We start from the raw sequence: 18,533 nt of genomic DNA, 5'->3' as shown, positions 1-18,533 counted from the left end.
TCATCACACACATTTTTAAGTTTCATGGGTTTCCTGAAAATATTATTTCTGATAGGGGGGTTCAGTTTGTTTCTAAATTTTGGCGTGCTTTCTGTTCTTTGGTTGGTACAGAATTGTCTTTTTCCTCTGCCTATCACCCCCAAACGAATGGTCAAACTGAAAGGGTGAATGTAATGAAACACTTACCAGCGCGGCGGGGACGCCCACCGCGCTGCCATCGGCGGGGACGCCCGCCGCGCCGTTCTCCTCCTGTGCCGGCTCCTTCCTAAGTGTGCGCGCGCGCGCATTTCCGCAATTTAAAGGCGCACGCACGCTGGCGTCATGACGTCATCGCGCAATGGCGCGAAATTCAAACTATTTAAAGGGACTTTTGCTTACATTCATTGCCCGTGATAGGATTCGATTCCTGGTGCCTTCCTGAGCCTTGTGCATTCTTGTTCCTGTATTCTGATAGTAATTCTCCTGTTTTGACCCGGCTTGCTCCTGACTATTCTGATTATCCATATCTGACCTCGGCTTATACTTTGACTACGATTTCGCCTCATCCTGCTGTATTGATTACCTGGTTTGACCCTTGCCTGTCTGACTATCCTTGATTGCTGCCCGCCCCGACCTAGCCTGCCTGAAGACGACCTTGTTTTACCCTATTTGTACCGTGATCTTTGGCCTAACTGACTTTTACAGTCGTGCCCCATTGCTAGCCAGAACTCCTGCTTTGCACCTCTCGTATAAGTCCAGGTGGCATCCGAGTAGCTGAGGGCTCCTCCCGAAGCCAAAGGCGGTCACGCTACTGGTGAAGCACGAGCCGAGACCAGGGTGCTTGGCTCTAGCTCTGGTATTGGGTGCCGACCGTGACAGAAACACATTACACCGCAATGGATTAAAATCCTGCAGGGCTCACAAGGTCCCCCTGCTCAAGAAGGCACATGTGCAGGCCCGTCTGAAGTTTGCCAATGAACACCTGAATGATTCTGTGAGTGACTGGGAGAAGGTGCTGTGGTCTGATGAGACCAAAATAGAGCTCTTTGGCATTAACTCAACTCGCTGTGTTTGGAGGAAGAAAAATGCTGCCTATGACCCCCAAAACACCGTCCCCACCGTCAAGCATGGGGGTGGAAACATTTTGCTTTGGGGGTGTTTTTCTGCTAAGGGCACAGGACAACTTATTCGCATTAACGGGAAAATGGACGGAGCCATGTATCGTGAAATCCTGAACGACAACCTCCTTCCCTCTGCCAGGAAACTGAAAATGGGTCGTGGATGGGTGTTCCAGCACGACAATGACCCAAAACATACAGCAAAGGCAACAAAGGAGTGGCTCAAGAAGAAGCACATTAAGGTCATGGAGTGGCCTAGTCAGTCTCCGGACCTTAATCCAATAGAAAACCTATGGAGGGAGCTCAAGCTCAGAGTTGCACAGAGACAGCCTCAAAACCTTAGGGATTTAGAGATGATCTGCAAAGAAGAGTGGACCAACATTCCTCCTAAAATGTGCGCAAACTTGGTCATCAATTACAAGAAACGTTTGACCTCTGTGCTTGCAAACAAGGGTTTTTCCACTAAGTATTAAGTCTTTTTTTGTTAGAGGGTTCAAAAACTTATTTCACTCAATGAAATGCAAATCAGTTGCTATCTTTTATTTAAAGTTATTTTTTCGATTTTCCTTTTGATGTGCTATCTGCCACTGTTAAAATAAACCTACCATTGAAATGATACTGTTCTGAGACTTTTCATTTCTTTGTCATTGGACAAACTTACAAAATCAGTGAGGGGTCAAATAATTATTTCCTCCACTGTAAGATATAAATTAAACTTTTTTTTAATCAGTGTTTTACCTGTTTATACAATGTTAATGAGGCTTTTTGCACCTATTGTTCTAGGGTTAGACAGGAACTTGTCCCCTAACAATAGTCTGCTAATCTCCATTTATATGTTAATGATCCCCCAATGGGGCTCCTACCTTAGGTTTGAAATGGAGACTGGGTGAAACAAAACAAAACAAAAGAGTTTAGAATTGATCTGACAGAGTTACACTGAGCTTTACTCCATTTTGAAAATGTCGGGAAAAAATGTCGTTAAAACGTTTTATAAATGTCGTTTAAACGACAAATTCACAAAAGTGTCTGTAAAATGTCTTTCTTTCACCAAAAACGGAAAAGTGGCGGTTGAGTTGGAATTTAGGTGGATTTCTGTTTGTGAATCTGGAGAAAGTGTTTTCCACCAGTTTTTCCACCACTTTTACTCCAAAAAAGGGCTACCTCCACTTTTGTGAATTCCCCCCAAAGAGTTCTTTGAGCACTTTGTACAGGATATTTTTCTCCTGAAAATTAGAAGCAGTAACAAAAAGGCTCATTAATGTTCGCAGATGCAGTGGGCAACATGGTGCTTTTCCCCACAGTTAGCTGCGTCTAAAATCACTTTCATTAAGGGCCGTGGCAGACGGGGAGATTAGTCGCCCGCAACAAATCTCCCTTTTCGCGGGCGACTAATCTTCCCGATATGCCATCCCACCCGCTTGAATGTAAATCGCCGGTGGGATGGCATATGCGGTGCCACAATATCCTGAAATCACGGAAGTTGCCTTGAGAGGAAACTTCTGGGATTTTGGGAAATCGGGACTAATCTCCCCATCTGCCATGGCCCTAAAAGTACTTACCTCCAAATGTGCTCTGAGCATTTATGTATAGTAGCGCTCTGCACTGCACCTTATGACACGCATGGTGCTATGCAAACCCTGGAGCTGCCATCACCTCCTGACCAGGCGATAGCTCCAGGTCTGACTTTGCCCTAAGATGCCATAGCAGTGGAAGAACACTTTCCATTTGGAATTGCCATTTCTGAAACACCTGCACAATTTTAACACTTATCCATATTATCACATAACAAATGTCTTTACAAGTGTGTCAAACGTGTGGTCATTCCAACTGTCCACAACTTGGGACACAATCCCCATGTTTTTTCCCACAATTTTCACAGAATTCATGTGTCATTGCAGGTGCAATGTGGGCATTGAATTGGACGTAATTATGCTGCATCTGACTTATATGTGCTGTGCAGTTGCACCAAATAGTTTTGCAGTCTATCTGGAGTCTCTTCTGTGTTTGCAATTTACATTAGAGCTGGGCGGTATGACCAAAAATGTATATCACGGTATTTTTCAAAATTATTTCGGTGTCACGGTATTTGACGGTATTTTTTTTTCCATGCATTGTTAACCCCATTTCCTAATAAATTAGAGAATAATTACTGCAGTATTGAAAATCAGAGTCAGGCAAGTGAAGGCAACAGAAAGTCGTAAGGTAAATCAGGCAGGCTTAGTTTCCCAGGCAAGGCCGCAGACAACATGAGGAGGCGTTTGATAGCTTTAAATACCCCCCACGCATGTGCAGAACCGGTGCCGTCAGCGCGTCACGGACGTGCATGCTTTGACATGTACGTGTGCTTTGACGCACGCGCACCTGGACGCGCGTGCGCAACATCCCGCGGACAACGGGACGCGCGCGCACGCAAGGAGGCGCGCTAGACCGGGCCACACGGGTGAGTACCCTGACACCCTGGTATTGCGGTATCTGAAAAATGAATATAGTTTTAAAAAAAACCACTGGTATTCGGTATTAAACGGTATATCGCCCAGCCCTAATTTACATATAATTCTTTAGCCACAAGTGCATTGCATCTATTCATGAACAGCACTGAGGAACCCTGCTGGAATCACTCTCATCCACAGCTCCGTGTAGCTGCATTGACAGGCACAGTGAGTACAGCTACATGGAGTGAAACAGAGACTGGCCTAGAAAATGCGAAAGCAGGTAATCTCCACACCATATATCTGCACTCAGTCTGAAGCTGTGCCTGTCAGTACAGCTATAATGAAATGCCGATGAGTATGGGTCTACTTCTTTCCATCTGCCTACAAAACATAGGCAGAAAGAAGAGGACCATGCGCCAGATCTGACTTTGACTTTAGAGACAATAGTTGGGACAAGAAAATGCTGTCTGACCTCCTAGTGTGACATTTGCCTTTAAATCTTTTGTTACTTTCTACAATGGTGAAGTTGCATGTAAAAATTTAAATATATGCTTTGATAGCAATTCTGTGACTGTATGTCAGCATGCAATGGAAGATGCCTTTTCGTGTCTGCCTTATACATGCAAACTATGTTATGATTATTTCAAAATCCTTTAAATCTGTACAAGAACATACCTCAAACTATGCTTTTTGTTTGAATAAAAGTGTATCTCTGTTATGCATCAGACCATGCCACTAACAACTATTATGGTATTTAATCATTCTTCAGGGAAATGTCTTCCCTTACATATTTCTGGGAAAGAAAAACTTTTGGGAAGAGTTATGTGTCAACAATGATTTCCAAAAATGATCATTAAATGCTGCTTATTGAAAGTAACATGCCATCGTAGGTCATAAGCATGCATGGTTACAAAAAGAGTAGAAGTTTTATTTTTATTATGCCATTTTTTTTCTTTTCTTTCTTTTTTTGGTCTTGGTTAAAGGAGACATGTAGCATAAGTAGGCAATAATGAACTGTGAATAGGCAATAATGAATAATATATATAGTGCTGGTTTCACTTTGGGATAAAAATGATATTAAAGGAGAAGGAAAGGCTAATAAAGAGTTAATCTCAAGCTGCAGGCATACCTTCAGTTATCTCAATAGTGCCCTTAAGTTTCCCCTTATTTCTCCCGTTCAGATGATCAGAAGCCAAACAGGAAGAAAAAACGCTGAGCTGTGTAAAGAAAGTTCCCATAATGCCTCGCTCCTGCACAGACACCCAGACCAAGTGAACATGCTCAGTTAGTTAGACTATGAGTCAGCTTCCTGCTGATTGGCTCAGATCCACATTCCAAAGGGGGGGGAGTGAGTTCTTAGCATTCTTGAGGGAGGGGGGAGCAGGAAAGAGCAGAAAGCTGCGTGTCTCTGGCACAGGAATTACAGACACAACTAATCTTTTCTCAGAGAAGTCAGTGCAGCGTTTCTGTGAATGCTTATGGCTGTATTTGCATAGACCTTTCTGATAAAGCCTACTTAGTTTTTAGCTTTCTTTCTCCTTTAAACTCTTTTTATTGGAGCTCCCTACAGATCTGCTACAGTTCCTGTCCGTGTTTCAAATGAGGGGTGGGTATGTCTTAATTGTCCCTGGCAGAAGCACATCTGGAGTGGTGTAGCTAATCACAGCCCTGCAGTCACACAAGCAAAGACAGGCTTCAGTCCCCTATCAGGTCTGCCTATTTTCTGAGTGGTTCCCGTACTACAGTGCAGTGTGCTGAGCACCACCAGCTCCCTGCACAGTCTGGGAAAGGAGGCAGCAGAAGTGGAACAGAAGTGAAACAGTAGGGTTTTTTGGTAATTTCTCAATAAATCAGCCCAAAACACATTTCTTTCACTTTTAGAGGAGTATAATGCACTGGCACATTCTTGTTTTTTACACATTTTGTTCCCTTTAAGGGGCAGTGGCACAAATGCTTGCAGTCATAAATTACCCATAAAATCTTTTGGTGCAGCCTAATGCACTGAGCCTAAATAAGATTTACCTTCTAACAACCCAGTGCAGTCCAACATGATGTAATAAACATGGTCTGTTTATTTACTTTTAAATATATAGTAGAATCAACTACCTCCCCGGTGTAATTCAATCAAAATAAAAATGATAGGTGCCATATTTTTGATAAGTCCTGTTTGTCTGATGAGAAACCATGACTCCTGGTTAATACTTTTGTTTCTAATGCAGTGGACAAACAACTATGTTTTCAAGACACATATGTGTTCTACCAGTTTTCCTCGGAAGAATGTGGGGACGCTGGCTGTGAATTTGGCAGAGATAAAGGATGGCTCATGGGTGTCAGACTTTTAAAGCAACTTGCCCCTCTCGTTCCTCTTACATCAAACATGTGTGATGTGTAAGTATTCTTACAGTTTGATTTATATGAATAGTGATCATTTGTTGAATAATTGTAGAGAATTGGGGTGCGGCACGCATGTTCTTTGATTGTAATTAATATACTTACTAATTGAAAGATTGTGTGGTATCAGGCAATGTAAAATAAATGAGATATGCATTACACATCTATATATATATATATACTATGCTATATATATATATAGACTTATTGAAAAAAATATTTGTATTATGTTACCATTTGTTGTACAAATATTCACTTAATACAAATTATTTTTTTTAATAAGTTTTTTAATTCAATATTAAGTTTATTTTTAATAAATATACATATATAGCATTATGATATCCCTTTTGGAGCTGTACAATTTAGAAACATTACTTGCATATCCCTACAGAAAGCAGTGTATATTATACAACAAAAATGTGAGAAGAGGCAAAACTGGTTTGCATAAAATCTAATGAGACTAACAGAATGGGTTGTTATAATTCATTTGCATAATGGCTTATCAGATTTCTTGTGCCATTATCATCATGCAAATCTTTTTGTGATGTTGGAGGATGGTCGAGCAGTACATAGAAGGCAACACATTGTTGCTATCTCGTCCCTTGGCAATATCATTATGATGCCCTAGCCCTAGCTTTACCTTACTCTATTTAGTGCATTAATATGTAACCATTGCTCCCTGCTGTAGCAAGCCAGCTATTTTGCTAACTACCTCTCACTGTCATTTACTATAATAAGAATTGTTCAGGATTAACATTGGCAATTTATGCTTATTGGCCTGTGTTAGATAGGAAGCCGTACCAGTTTAAATATTGGATATTATTGTTTTAGCTCCGTCAAAAGTCAGTCTGGCAAGCAGGTGGATTGGGGCTGCCAATAGTGCTTCTTTGTTCTTTGTAAGGAGTTGGGTATTGTTATGAACTGTTGTGTCGTCTACAGCGTCACATGTTCTATACAAGCAATATCTTGGGTGAGGAGCCCTTGCTAGAGTTGTATGTTTTTGCAGAAGCAATGGGAACAACTTTGGGGAGACTTTCTGTTTTTTCATGTGTAACAGTACAGGTATGGGACCCATTATCCAGAATACTCAGGACCTGGGGTTTTCTAGATTTCCGTAATTTGGATCTCCATACCTTAAGTCTACTAAAAGGTTATTTAAAAATTAAACAAACCCAATAGGCTTGTTTTGCTTCCAGTAAGGATTAATTTTTATCTTAGAATCAAGTACAAGTAACTGTTTTATTATTACAGGGAAAAGGATTTTTTTTTTTAAATTTTTAAAAATTAGAATTATTTGCTTATAATGGAGTCAGTTGGAGATAGTCTTCCCGTAATTCGGACCTTTCTGGATAATGGGTTTCCAAATAATGGATCCCATACCTGTATATGAATTGCACATTTTAGTAGCGATATAGCACCGCAGGAAACAAACCAGTTTTAAGCCTGCATTGACTGGATATATATAGGTTATGTATTGTTGTGGTGCTCTATAACACTGTTAGATGTCAGTGTGTAGCTTTTATTCCCTTTGTGTAGTAACAGTTAGGGAATTTATGGTTGTGCACTGGATTCAAATTTGTGTAAGTAACACGCATACAGATCTTTCAAAGTAGGCTATATATTGTACTTTTTATATTATGTGTTTGCATTAATACAATGTGTTCATATTGCATCAAGAAACACCTTCAAAGTAACATCCCAAAGTAATGTGATAATTATCTAATGTATAATTTGTAATAATATACCGTGGAATCTATCCATATGTTATCAACACAGTTAAGTCAAATATAACCATTTATGTCTCTCATCCTTACCTAGCAAACCATCTTTTCCAGATAGCTGTGCAATTTTATTTCTCCAGATTCCAAATTCTGTAAAAAAAAAAAGTCTATGCAGGGTAAGGGCTTTGACACATGGTGTAAGTCTAAGCATTTGTTATCCAGCAGCTAATTAATAGCTCTATTGGATGGCCACAAAAGGATTTTAATCGCTCCCTATTGATTTTTATAGCAATTGCTTAGATTGCCTATGCACACACTGGTCAAATGCCGGAAACTGTTCTGTGTTCCATAGAAGCAATATTCAAACTAGTGCCTGCTAAAATTGGCCCACAATTGAAAATAATATTTTGAATTTATCTCTGCAGGTCGGCTGACAAGTTAGATCATTCAAATGAAGCAAATAATAAAGTTCTGCAAATTCAAGCACTTGCCCGTCTTACTTCTGCGGTGAGTAATTTTTTTCTTTACTCTAGCTAGCGTATTAAGGGAACTCTTTGAAAACATACTTTCAGTTTATTGGACCTAAGTATAATAGCACATTAGGCACTGTGATTGCTGCTACTTTTTCTAGAAAGCGTGTTCCTGTAATAACCAGGGAACTGTTGTAGGATTATTTCCATTGATTTAAGTAAGCAGCATCATGTGCTGTCCTCAATGTGTTTTCTTTATCTGTGAGAGTTTGAATTGCCTTTAAATGTACAATATTTGCTCTAACACAAGCTCAGGCTCATTTATAAACACTAGACTATATTGCACCTGGGCAGTTACCCACAGCAACTACAATAATTAATGATTAGTATTTTTTTTCAGCCAGCTGTAGGTAGAATAATGAAAGTTAACATCTTATTGGTTGCCATGGGTTACTGCCCAGGTGCATATCTGGCCAGTGTTTATAAATGCCACCCCCCCCGCATGAGAGCTTATATTAATTCATAGCATATACATTATTTATTCTGCCCTTGCCTTGGGCATATGAGGAGGGGGTTCAGCTTTGTATTCAGTTACTCTGATTTCTCTATTATAGAAGCCCTTTTTCTTTGGAGGTTGTGTGCCCACTTGATCCTTTTGTTTGATTTATTTCAAAATCCATATGCGGTAGTTGACACTGGGGTACAGTACGGAAATAGGGGCACAGGGCTCCCTGTGTGTTATAGGCTTGGTCGGGGTGTGCAGAGTGAGAGGGGATTGGCTGTTTTACATTTGTACTATAAAGGGGAGGCTGACAAATCCTAGAGACCTCGAATAACTATATATGGCACATTGCTGAGCTAATGGTAAATATAACCGTAGATTTTATTTGGAACTGAATGAAATACAGACTTACACAATGCTGTAGAATTTGCAACTTTTGAGTTGTCACATGTAAATATTATTTACCTCGTTTTATGAACCATGTTACCTATAGGAACTTTTGTTTTTTTTCTGTCAGTTTTAATTTAATACACAATTCTTTGTGTAATATGGATGAGTTTTTTCCAGGGACTCACATGTCATATAAAATGCCTTTGCTAAAACATATGTAGAGTCTGTTATGAGTAAATGATCAGCATTGTCTATTTTAGTAGCCACGACAAGTAGCTGCTACTAGCAGCTCTGTGTGTCTTTATCCTTACATTCTTTCTATTCCTTTTACCCATTGTACATAGGCTATTTCTAGATGGCCCAGAGTGTTATACAAATATACAATATATAATATTAGGAATTTCTTATCATTAACTTTTAATTAAAGTACCAAATGAAAAATCTACATTCATTAATAACAGGCTTGCATGGGCAGTAAGGTTTATAGCTCAATTATTTCCCTTGGACAGTTAATGGCATAATATATTATGAATATATATATATATATATATATATATATATATATAATTCTTTATGTGTGATTTTGCAGTTATACATATGATACACAGCAACCATGTTGATTGCCAAGAGATAAATGGAAACATCAGAGTCTAGTAGGTGGGGATGTTTTGTTGCTGTGCATAACTACTCTCTTCCCAATTTCAGTGAGGTTTTTTCCAGATGTTGCTCTTCATTTCCTAGACATGTACAGAAATGTGTGGAAAGTGTCCACCTGTGTTTGTGTAAGCCAGTGATTTCAGTCTGTGGTTCCCCGCTAGTTGCTCAATGGGAGTTGTCACTGAGCTGCATCTGGAAAGCCACGGGCTGGAGACTGCTGCTCTAAGCAAATGCTCCCTTACTAGGTGCCTGATGTGGTTCTTGGCGCTGTCACCAATGGATTTGCTAGTAAAATGAGAAGTGACGTTTGCATAGCCTAAATATTTATTCATTTTCAGTAATTTCAGGAGGAAGTATAAGACCACAGGAACTGCTTTCAAGTCATTAGTATTCTCACTTGCAGATAATTTAGCAATCCATTTCTACAAAATTCTACTAATTTAATGAGACATCACCTTATAGCTTTTCTAGTGTCTGTAACACATTGAGGATCAATCATTTTTCACCTATTTGACACAAATTGGGCCCTTCTTTTGTGTAACCCTGTAAGTGTTAAATTATTGTAAGACCCCTGTTTAGTATAAATTAATGAAAAGCGATGCGTAACTTGCTGCACTTTATAAATAAATAAATGAAGGAGAAGAAATTGGTACCTGCTGAATCATCTCTTTTAAGTCCAGTCAGTGCCTGTTAATGAGTGCATATGACTTATGTGTTATATAGAGCTTTTTGGTTTCTGCACTGGTTGGAAAGGGAGGTCACCATTCCTTACTTTTTAGAATCCTTCATTTATGATTCCACCATAAATGTAATGCTGAGGATACAATAAATGGACAAGGCCATGATTGAGGCCACATAATGTACCTTTCTCAAATTCAGATGTAATCAGCTGCATCATAGATTGCCTAAAATAGTAGTTTAGTTCAGGTCCTTTAAAGTCTGAAGCAGTGTAAAACTGGCCCTTCAAGGGACCATCAGGGAACCTGACATGTAGTGCCTACTATCACAGCAATTAGTCTGCTGTGAACAGAAAGCCAAAGCAATGTGTAGTAGACCTTTCCACCGCTGACTCCTATTGTTGCTAGTGGAAAGACATTTTATAGTGGTTAGTTGCCCACTGTAACGGAGCTCTATTGCGAGCAACTAACTAGCTCCATGGGCCATTATCTTATCTCCCTTGTTGTGGGCAACTAATCTCCCCAATATGCCATCCCACCGGCTTGAATGTTAATCAGCGGTGGGATGGCATATGCGGCGCCGCGAGTTCCCGAAATTGCGGAAGTTTCCTCTCAAGGCAACTTCCGAGATTTTGTTAAATCGCGGCGCCGCATATGCCATTCCACCGGCGCTTTACATTCTCGCCGCAACAACGGAGATCAGTCACCTGCTAATCTCCCCTTCTACCACGGCCCTTATGCTGGAATTCTTATTTGCTTGTTTTTTATTTAATTAATGTAATTGCTTATATTTTATATAAGTATTTATGTTCTGTTGTTCTGTTGTCCGCTGTCTGTTTTATTAATGTATTATTTCAATGTACAGTTCTGAGTGTACAAGCAGCCTATAGGTAAAACAATATACATACTTAATCAGGTTGCATGTCGTAGAGATGTTGCATATTCTGCGCAGTATGATTCCATTTGCCCTATGTGGCACTGCCACCTTGTGGTGGCTACCAAAGTTGCAGTCTTGTTAGTTGAATAAAGCAATTTTGCTTTATTCAGTATAAAGACAAACAACTCAATATAAATGATCTGAATGGCAAAGATCAGCCTTCTTCGAGTGGATTATTTATTTCACCTTTGGGCTCTGTAAACTATGATGTGCTTTATTATGTTAACATACACTAGAAATACATTGGAGTTTATTCCTATATCTGCTAATTGCCCCTTAGAGATTCAAAACTGTTTTACCCTACATGCAGAAATTAGCATTTGTTATGTATTTTACATTTGAAATACAGGTAAGGTGACAGGAGGTCATGTATTTATTGGGGCGTTGTTTCTACTTACAGACAGCTGTAGCCACTTTTTTAATACCCAGTTAAGGTACTTTTTTTTCCAACAGTGAGCTGTGTAGGCCCCAGCTAGGGCAACCATTATAGCCACCTAGTTCACATAGCATGTTTAGTCTCAGTGCAGGAACTAGTGGTAGACAGAAAAGGCACCTGCCTAGGGCACAACTGTGAAAATAAAAGAAAGAAAATGACTGCATTATATTCTGCATTCCCACTGCCCAGAGTACATTATAGTTCCTGAAAGGGGAGCTGAAGAAGGAAGGGTGAGGAAATGGGAAGACTTGAGTGGCAAGTGGGGGGGACTGGGAGAGGTGGTGAGTGGAAGGGACAACAGGTGCTTACCTCGGATGCCACTTTATTTTAGTGTCTATTCTTCATTGTTAAATAGACATAAATTCGATTCATAAATAACACACATGCTTAGTTAAAACAGCATACCGAGCAATTGATTCTATACATATTTTATGAAAGTACAGTACATTAATATTAATACAACATTTTGAAGCCTCTTTTAACCTTTGAGAATAATGTACTACTGTAAAGTACAAAACTGGTGCTCTTCTTGAATAGAAACAATAGAGATTATTTACAAGCACAAGTGCAGTGTGCAAAGGGCAACTTTGGATGCAAGTCGCCATTTTTCTCCACAGTGTTCAGATGTTGTTACTAAATACTTTTGGTATCAAAACAATGTCTGTGCTCACGTCCACTGGTGCAGCCTGCTGTTGGGACTCTGGGGCTTCTTTCTTTTTCGAGGTGGTTGCATCTTCAGGGTTCTCCTGTGTCAATCCATGCAATTCATCAAAACATACTGGGGGATATGGGGATAAGTGAGCCAACCCCACAGGTAGGGAAACACACAATAAGGCATTGACATTATAGGTACTTACAGTATTGATGCAAAATGCCATATTGCCGTGGTGCAAATACATTTACAGATGTAAATTTGCATATATTTGTGCACACAGCTATATAGCATTTGCAATTAAATTTCTCCTTTTGCTTACTGAACCAGGACAAATACCCCCACCCTTAATATATAAGTCCTACTTCAAGGTAATTGTATAATATACAGATACAGGGCAACACTGTGCAATACTATAATTCATATTCACAAACTGACAGATGTTAAAATCACCAGGGTGCTTTTTTTCACACTGCAAGGTTTAAAATTCTTCTCCTCGATGAATCTGTTAATTAGTGCAAAGAGAGCAGAGCTGCTGACTTGGCAAAGCCATATGAATTGCTGTACCTTGTGCAATTGCCCAATCTTTCAGTAAGATGTTCAATTTCATTAGCATGTGTTAAGAATTCTTTTGCAACACCTGGCAGGGATATTTTAGTATATGTTGCTGAAATGCCTGTTTATCAAATAGCATCCAACATGATTAATGGATCTGCTGTTAATGAGGTTTGAGTGTGCACAATAAGACTGCAAACAGCCATTATTGGCTTCTTGCAAGCTACATTACAGGGACACAAAATGCATTGTGATCTGCAAAATTTTCTTTATCAAAAAGGTGGCCTTACACGGGCAGATTTTAGCTGCTGATTTGGCAGTTTATCTGCCCATGTATGTGTACCCCTCGATGGGCCTTCCCAACCAAGAACTGACCTTAAATTGGCCAGATCTCGATGGGGCAGGTTTCATTTTCCGTTGGATCGGGGACTGCATTGGCTCGTTGATGTGGTCCTCAGGTACAAGGCACAAGAACACCCCTTGAAATGAAAGGCAATTTCATCTTTTGGTGAAAAGTAATTTTTATTGCAAGAGCTGTTATGTTGTCAAATTCTCTTCCTAAAGCAAAAAAATAAAATGCAAGGCTGTTGATATTAATACTTTCAGTACTGTGTTGGTCCAGATTGTAATCTAGAGTTTTCTATATTTAAGTGTTTGTCTTTAGGGAGCTCCCTCACTTCGCTCCAGATTCTCAACAACCCTGTCCTCCTCTCCTCTCATCCCCTCTGTTAACCTCCTTCCTACCTTTCATTCCACCTCTGCTCCCTCTCCCCCAACACTTCCCCTCTACTGTCTTTTACTCATCCTTTCCATCTTTTACTCATTCTTTCCATCTTTTTTCCTCTCCCACCTTGCTGTCCATTTGATGTCAGAACGTGCCGTTTAAAAGTATAGAATCATAGTCATAGTCAAAGTCATAGCACTCCAAGGTGACGTCTAATATCTTCATATTTTACAGCAGGAGGTTCATTATACTTTATAATACTCACGTTTCAGAAAGTCAAGTGACACAAATTACATCACCAAGTACCAGCTATAACTGATAACATCACTAAACCTCATTTATAAGAAAATAATTTACAGGATATTCATAGTTTTTATGTATAAAGTGATAATGCTAAGAATAAAAATCTAATTTTACAACTTGCTTTCTGGATGCTGACTCACGGATCCTTATCTCTCTTTTCATATATAGAGCTCAAACAGTGCTAGAAATAAAGTTTACTCACTGCAGCCCGTGCATGTTAGCAACCAATTGAAGGCATTTCATCTCCTGCTCACTCATGCACAGAGAGGATGTTCATGTCACAACACATTTAGCCTTTGCCCAGACACTTTGCCAAATAAAATGAAGGTCATTGAAGAAATTAGCTGAACTTGACTAAGCACATCTTCACAAAAATGCCTCTTTATGGACTTGAGATCCTTTTCTTTCTTTGTTTTAATAGGTGCAGCGGGAGCTGGCAGCTGTAATTGCTCTGAAAGCAAGAAAATCTGGTGAGTAGTAATGAACCACAACAAAAATACCACACAAATGTTAGACTTCTGGCAGAAGGCCTTATTGGATTTTCTGCAGTTCAAAGGACTGGTCAGAGCTTTAACCCTTCTATATGTCAGCCTGCTCTCTAACAATGGGGATCCTCAACTCATGGAGTGGTAAAGCAGAAATTGGCAGATATTCATTTATATAGCCATGCATCTGAAATAGATGTTTAAGTCAATGCTGTAAGCAACCACAAATAGTTTTGTTCTATGTTATTAGTGGCATAGTATCATACAAGCTCTAGATGATGAAATGATGAGTTTATATGTGCCACAAACACCAGTAATGTTAATGACTTTACATATGACCACATACCGGCACAAATTACCATACTTTTTCAGATGGGAGCACACACTGGAGTTCTTTCTACCTCTAGTTTTCTTCCCCAATAGTTTTAAGTCAAACTTAATACTTTATACACCTTTTAAAATACAGTTTAAAGTGTTGATCCTGCACATGGGGAGGCCTTATGGTTGCCACCTGTATTGACCCAAACAGTCCAGTTTTCAGAAGGGCTGTCTGGGTCAAAACTGCCTGCCTGGTTTTACTAATTTGGAAAACCGGCAGAACTTTCCTAGGCTGATTGGTGATCAGCCAATTGCCAATCATAGTTTCATAGCCCCGCCCTTATGACATCACTGTCTCCAACCCCCCGGCATCACCACCGCCCTGTGTCCAGCTTTTGGTGGGGTTTTAGAGTTTTTTGAAACCGCAAATAAACTCATTTCCACTAAACAGCTAGTCACATTAATCATTTATTGAAAAATCCAAATATAAAAAGCACAAACTGATTAAAATGCGGAACAACAATGGAAAGAACACGAAAACCTAAAACATAGTAACATAGTAACATAGTAAGTTGGGTTGAAAAAAGACATACGTCCATCAAGTTCAACCATAATGCCTATATATAACCTGCATAACTACTAGTTGATCCAGAGGAAGGCAAAAAACCCCATCTGAAGCCTCTCTAATTTGCCGCAGAGGGGAAAAAATTCCTTCCTGACTCCAAGATGGCAATCGGACCAGTCCCTGGATCAACTAGTACTAAGAGCTATCTCCCATAACCTGTATTCCCTCACTTGCTAAGAATCCATCCAGCCCCTTCTTAAAGTTATATAATGTATCAGCCAGCACAACTGATTCGGGGAGGGAATTCCAGAACTTCACAGCTCTCACAGTAAAAAATCCTTTCCGAATGTTTAAATGGAACCTCCCTTCTTCTAAACGAAGTGGGTGCCCTCGTGTCCGTTGGAAGGACCTACTGGTAAATAAAACATTAGAAATGTTATTATATGATCCCTTTATATATTTATTTATAGTTATCATGTCACCTCTTAAGCGCCTCTTCTCCAGTGTAAACAGACCCAACTTGGCCAGTCTTTCTTCATAACTGAGACTTTCCATACCCTTTACCAGCTTAGTTGCCCTTCTCTGGACCCTCTCTAACTCAATAATGTCCCGTTTGAGCACTGGAGACCAAAACTGAACAGCATATTCTAGATGGGGCCTTACCAGCGCTCTGTAAAGGGGAAGAATAACCCCCTCCTCCCGTGAATCTATACCCCTTTTAATACAGCTCAAAACCTTGTTTGACCTTGCAGCTGCTGCCTGGCATTGCTTGCTACAGCCAAGTTTATTATCTACAAGGACTCCAAGGTCCTTCTCCATTAGGGATTTGCCTAGTGCAGTCCCATTAAGGGTATACGGGGCTTGCATATTTTTACATCCCAGGTGCATGACCTTACATTTATCCACATTAAATCTCATCTGCCACTTAGCTGCCCAGATTGCCAGTTGGTCAAGATCCTGCTGCAGGAATGTCACATCCTGGATAGAATTGACTGGTCTGCAGAGTTTTGTGTCATCTGCAAACACTGATACATTACTCATAATACCCTCATCTAAGTCATTTATGAACAAATTAAACAAAAGTGGACCCAGTACAGAACCCTGAGGGACCCCACTGAGAACCTTACTCCAAGTAGAGAATGTACCATTAACAACCACCCTCTGTACCCGATCCTGTAGCCAGTTTTCTATCCATGTGCAAACGACTTCATTAAGACCAATAGACCTTAGCTTAGAAAGCAGTCGTTTGTGAGGAACGGTATCAAATGCTTTGGCAAAATCCAAATAGATTATATCTACTGCATCCCCACTGTCCAGCTTCTTACTTACCTCATCATAAAAAGCAATTAAATTGGTCTGACATGACCTGTCCTTCATAAAGCCATGCTGATTACTGCTCATAATGGCATTCTCCACTACATAATTTTGAATGTGATCCCTTAACAAGCCTTCAAATAACTTGCCCACCACGGATGTCAAACATAGTTACATAGTTACATAGTTACATAGTTACATAGGGTTGAAAAAAGACCTGTGTCCATCAAGTTCAACCCATCCAAGTAAACCCAGCACACCTAACCCACACCTACCAATCTATACACTCACATACATAAACTATAAATACAACCACTAGTACTAACTGTAGATATTAGTATCACAATAGCCTTGGATATTCTGATTGATCAAGAACTCATCCAGGCCCCTCTTAAAGGCATTAACAGAATCTGCCATTACCACATCACTAGGAAGGGCATTCCATAACCTCACTGCCCTCACCGTGAAAAACCACCTACGCTGCTTCAAATGGAAACTCCTTTCCTCTAATCTAAAGGGGTGACCTCTGGTGCGTTGATTGTTTTTATGGGAAAAAAGAACATCCCCCAACTGCCTATAATCCCCTCTAATGTACTTGTACAGAGTAATCATGTCCCCTCGCAAGCGCCTCTTTTCCAGAGAAAACAACCCCAACCTCGACAGTCTAACCTCATAGTTTAAATCTTCCATCCCCTTAACCAGTTTAGTTGCACGTCTCTGCACTTTCTCCAGCTCATTAATATCCTTCTTAAGGACTGGAGCCCAAAACTGCACTGCATACTCAAGGTGAGGCCTTACCAGGGACCTATAAAGGGGCAAAATTATGTTCTCATCCCTTGAGTCAATGCCCTTTTTTATACAAGACAGCACTTTATTTGCTTTAGTAGCCACAGAATGACACTGCCTGGAATTAGACAACTTGTTATCAACAAAAACCCCTAGATCCTTCTCCATTAAGGATTCCCCCAACACACTACCATTCAGTAGATAGTTTGCGTTTATATTATTTCTACCAAAGTGCATAACTTTGCACTTATCAACATTGAACCTCATTTTCCAGTTTGCTGCCCAGTTATCTAATTTTGTCAAATCGCTCTGCAAAGCGGCAGCATCCTGCATGGAACTTATAGTTTTGCACAATTTAGTGTCATCAGCAAAAATAGAAACAATACTGTCTATGCCCACCTCCAGGTCATTAATAAACAAGTTAAACAGCAAAGGCCCAAGGACTGACCCCTGCGGTACTCCACTAACCACACTGGTCCAATTAGAAAATGTTCCATTTACAACCACTCTTTGTACTCTATCCTTCAGCCAGTTCTCTATCCAATTACAAATATTATGTTCTAGGCCAATATTCCTTAATTTGATCATTAACCTTCTGTGAGGTACTGTATCAAACGCTTTAGCAAAGTCCAAGTAGATGACATCAACTGCCATTCCAGCATCAAGGTTCCTACTCACCTCCTCATAAAAGGCAACTAAATTAGTCTGGCAAGATCTGTTACGCATAAAACCATGCTGGCACAAACTAATAGTATTGTGAACTGCAATGTATTCAAGTACCCTATCCCTTATTACCCCTTCCAAAAGTTTTCCTACTACTGATGTCAGACTAACAGGCCTATAGTTTTCAGGCTGAGAACGGGATCCCTTTTTAAATAACGGCACCACATTAGCAATCCGCCAGTCTCTTGGCACCATGCCAGACCTCAATGAATCCTGAAAAATTAAGTGAAGAGGTTTGGCAATCACAGCGCTCAGCTCATTTAATACCCTGGGATGAATCCCATCCGGCCCTGGACCTTTGTTTACCTTTACATGTTCAAGTCTCTTTTGAATTTCCTCCCGAGTGACCCATGCGTCAGTAGCTAAATTACTAGAACTGGGCATATTACAAGGGAAGC

At 40.0% G+C, this 18,533-nt stretch overlaps 1 protein-coding gene across 3 annotated transcripts in view; it reads left to right on the top strand.

The window, feature by feature from the left end:
- The window catches only part of rapgef5 (Rap guanine nucleotide exchange factor 5), a 163,109-nt gene that overhangs the window by 34,458 nt on the left and 110,118 nt on the right, over positions 1–18,533 (top strand). For all 3 annotated transcript variants that reach the window (XM_031903650.1, XM_031903649.1, XM_018094932.2), the window contains exons 5-7: positions 5,749–5,917; positions 8,067–8,148; positions 14,366–14,414. In XM_031903650.1, coding sequence (XP_031759510.1) covers positions 5,749–5,917; positions 8,067–8,148; positions 14,366–14,414 — 300 coding nt within the window. The remainder of the gene's footprint in view (positions 1–5,748; positions 5,918–8,066; positions 8,149–14,365; positions 14,415–18,533) is intronic.

The sequence above is a fragment of the Xenopus tropicalis genome, chromosome 6, assembly GCF_000004195.4.
Source record: "Xenopus tropicalis strain Nigerian chromosome 6, UCB_Xtro_10.0, whole genome shotgun sequence".
NCBI classification, from domain to species: Eukaryota; Metazoa; Chordata; class Amphibia; order Anura; family Pipidae; genus Xenopus; species Xenopus tropicalis.
Note: the sequence above shows the minus strand (reverse complement) of the source record. Positions and strands in the feature narration are given on the sequence as shown.